Source organism: Haliaeetus leucocephalus, unplaced genomic scaffold (genome assembly GCF_000737465.1).
Source record: "Haliaeetus leucocephalus isolate CR32 unplaced genomic scaffold, Haliaeetus_leucocephalus-4.0 Scaffold343, whole genome shotgun sequence".
Lineage (NCBI taxonomy): Eukaryota > Metazoa > Chordata > Aves > Accipitriformes > Accipitridae > Haliaeetus > Haliaeetus leucocephalus.
The window spans coordinates 14419-15486 of NW_010972779.1; the positions used below are offsets into that span (position 1 = coordinate 14419).

Below are 1068 nucleotides of genomic sequence, written 5' to 3' on the forward strand. Positions count from 1 at the left end.
GGAAAATGTCATTTTTTGTTGTGTTTTGTCCTTTTTTTTTTTGCTCTTCCCCCCCCCCGGCGCCCCCCAGCACGCAGGGATCGGACACGCTATGGTAAACAAACTGCATTACCTGGTAGTTATCACTCTAATTGTTACTCCTTGGCTTCGCCGTGGGCCCCCCCCCCCAGAACCCCCCTTTCGGGGCGAATTCTTGGGATTTTGGGCAATTTTATCCCACCCACCGTGTGCGGCCGAGCCTCGGCTCCCTGATGCCAAAACCAGCTGGTTTCCCCCCCCAAAATCCTGCCCGGGGGGGGCTGTTTTTTCCCCAGAGGGTTGATGTGGGGTCCCAAGACCCACTTTTTGGGGTGATTTCTTAGAATTTGGGGCAATTTTATACCACACCCCCCCCTTATGCAGCTAGGTCTTGGCTCCCCAATGCCAAAACCAGCCAGTTTCCCCTCAAAAAGCCCGTTCAGGGAGGGATGTTTTTTCTCAGGGGGGTGATGGGGGTCCCAAGCCCCACCTTTTAGGGTGAGTTCTTGGGATTTTGGGCAATTTGATAAACCCCGCTGTGTGCAGCCGAGCCTCAGCTCCCTGATGTGAAAAACAGCCGGTTTTCCCCTGAAATCCTGGCCAGGGTGGGCTGTTTTACTCAACAGGGGGTGATGTGGGGTCCCAACCCCCATTTTGGGGCAATTTCTTTGGATTTTTGTCCATTTGATGCCCACCCCCTTTGCAGGCAGCCAGGCCTCAGCTCCCTGATCCCAAAACCAACCGGTTTCACCCCAAAACCCCATCTGGGATTAGCAGGGGCTGCTTTTCCATTGATGGGGTTGACGTGAGATCCCAAACCCCACATTTTTGGGCATTTTTTTTGGCATTTTGGGCCATTTGATGCCCCCTCCCCTTTGCAGGCAGCCAGGCCTCGGCTCCCCGATCCCCAAACCAGCCGGTTTCACCCCAAACCCCAGACTCGGGGGGGGGGTGTGTCATGGGGGGGTGGGTGACTTTTTTTTTGGGGTGCCCCCTCCCCGAATCGAGGACGGAAACGGCGTTTTCAGGACAACCCCGTGGGCAGCTGCC

General features: G+C 55.8%; 1 protein-coding gene across 1 annotated transcript in view; it reads left to right on the plus strand.

The window, feature by feature from the left end:
- Window positions 1–1068, plus strand: part of LOC104834893 (neurexin-2-like) — a 33002-nt gene that overhangs the window by 11760 nt on the left and 20174 nt on the right. The window contains exon 4 of the mRNA XM_010572558.1: window positions 71–115. Within this exon, the coding sequence (XP_010570860.1) occupies window positions 71–115 (45 nt within the window). The remainder of the gene's footprint in view (window positions 1–70; window positions 116–1068) is intronic.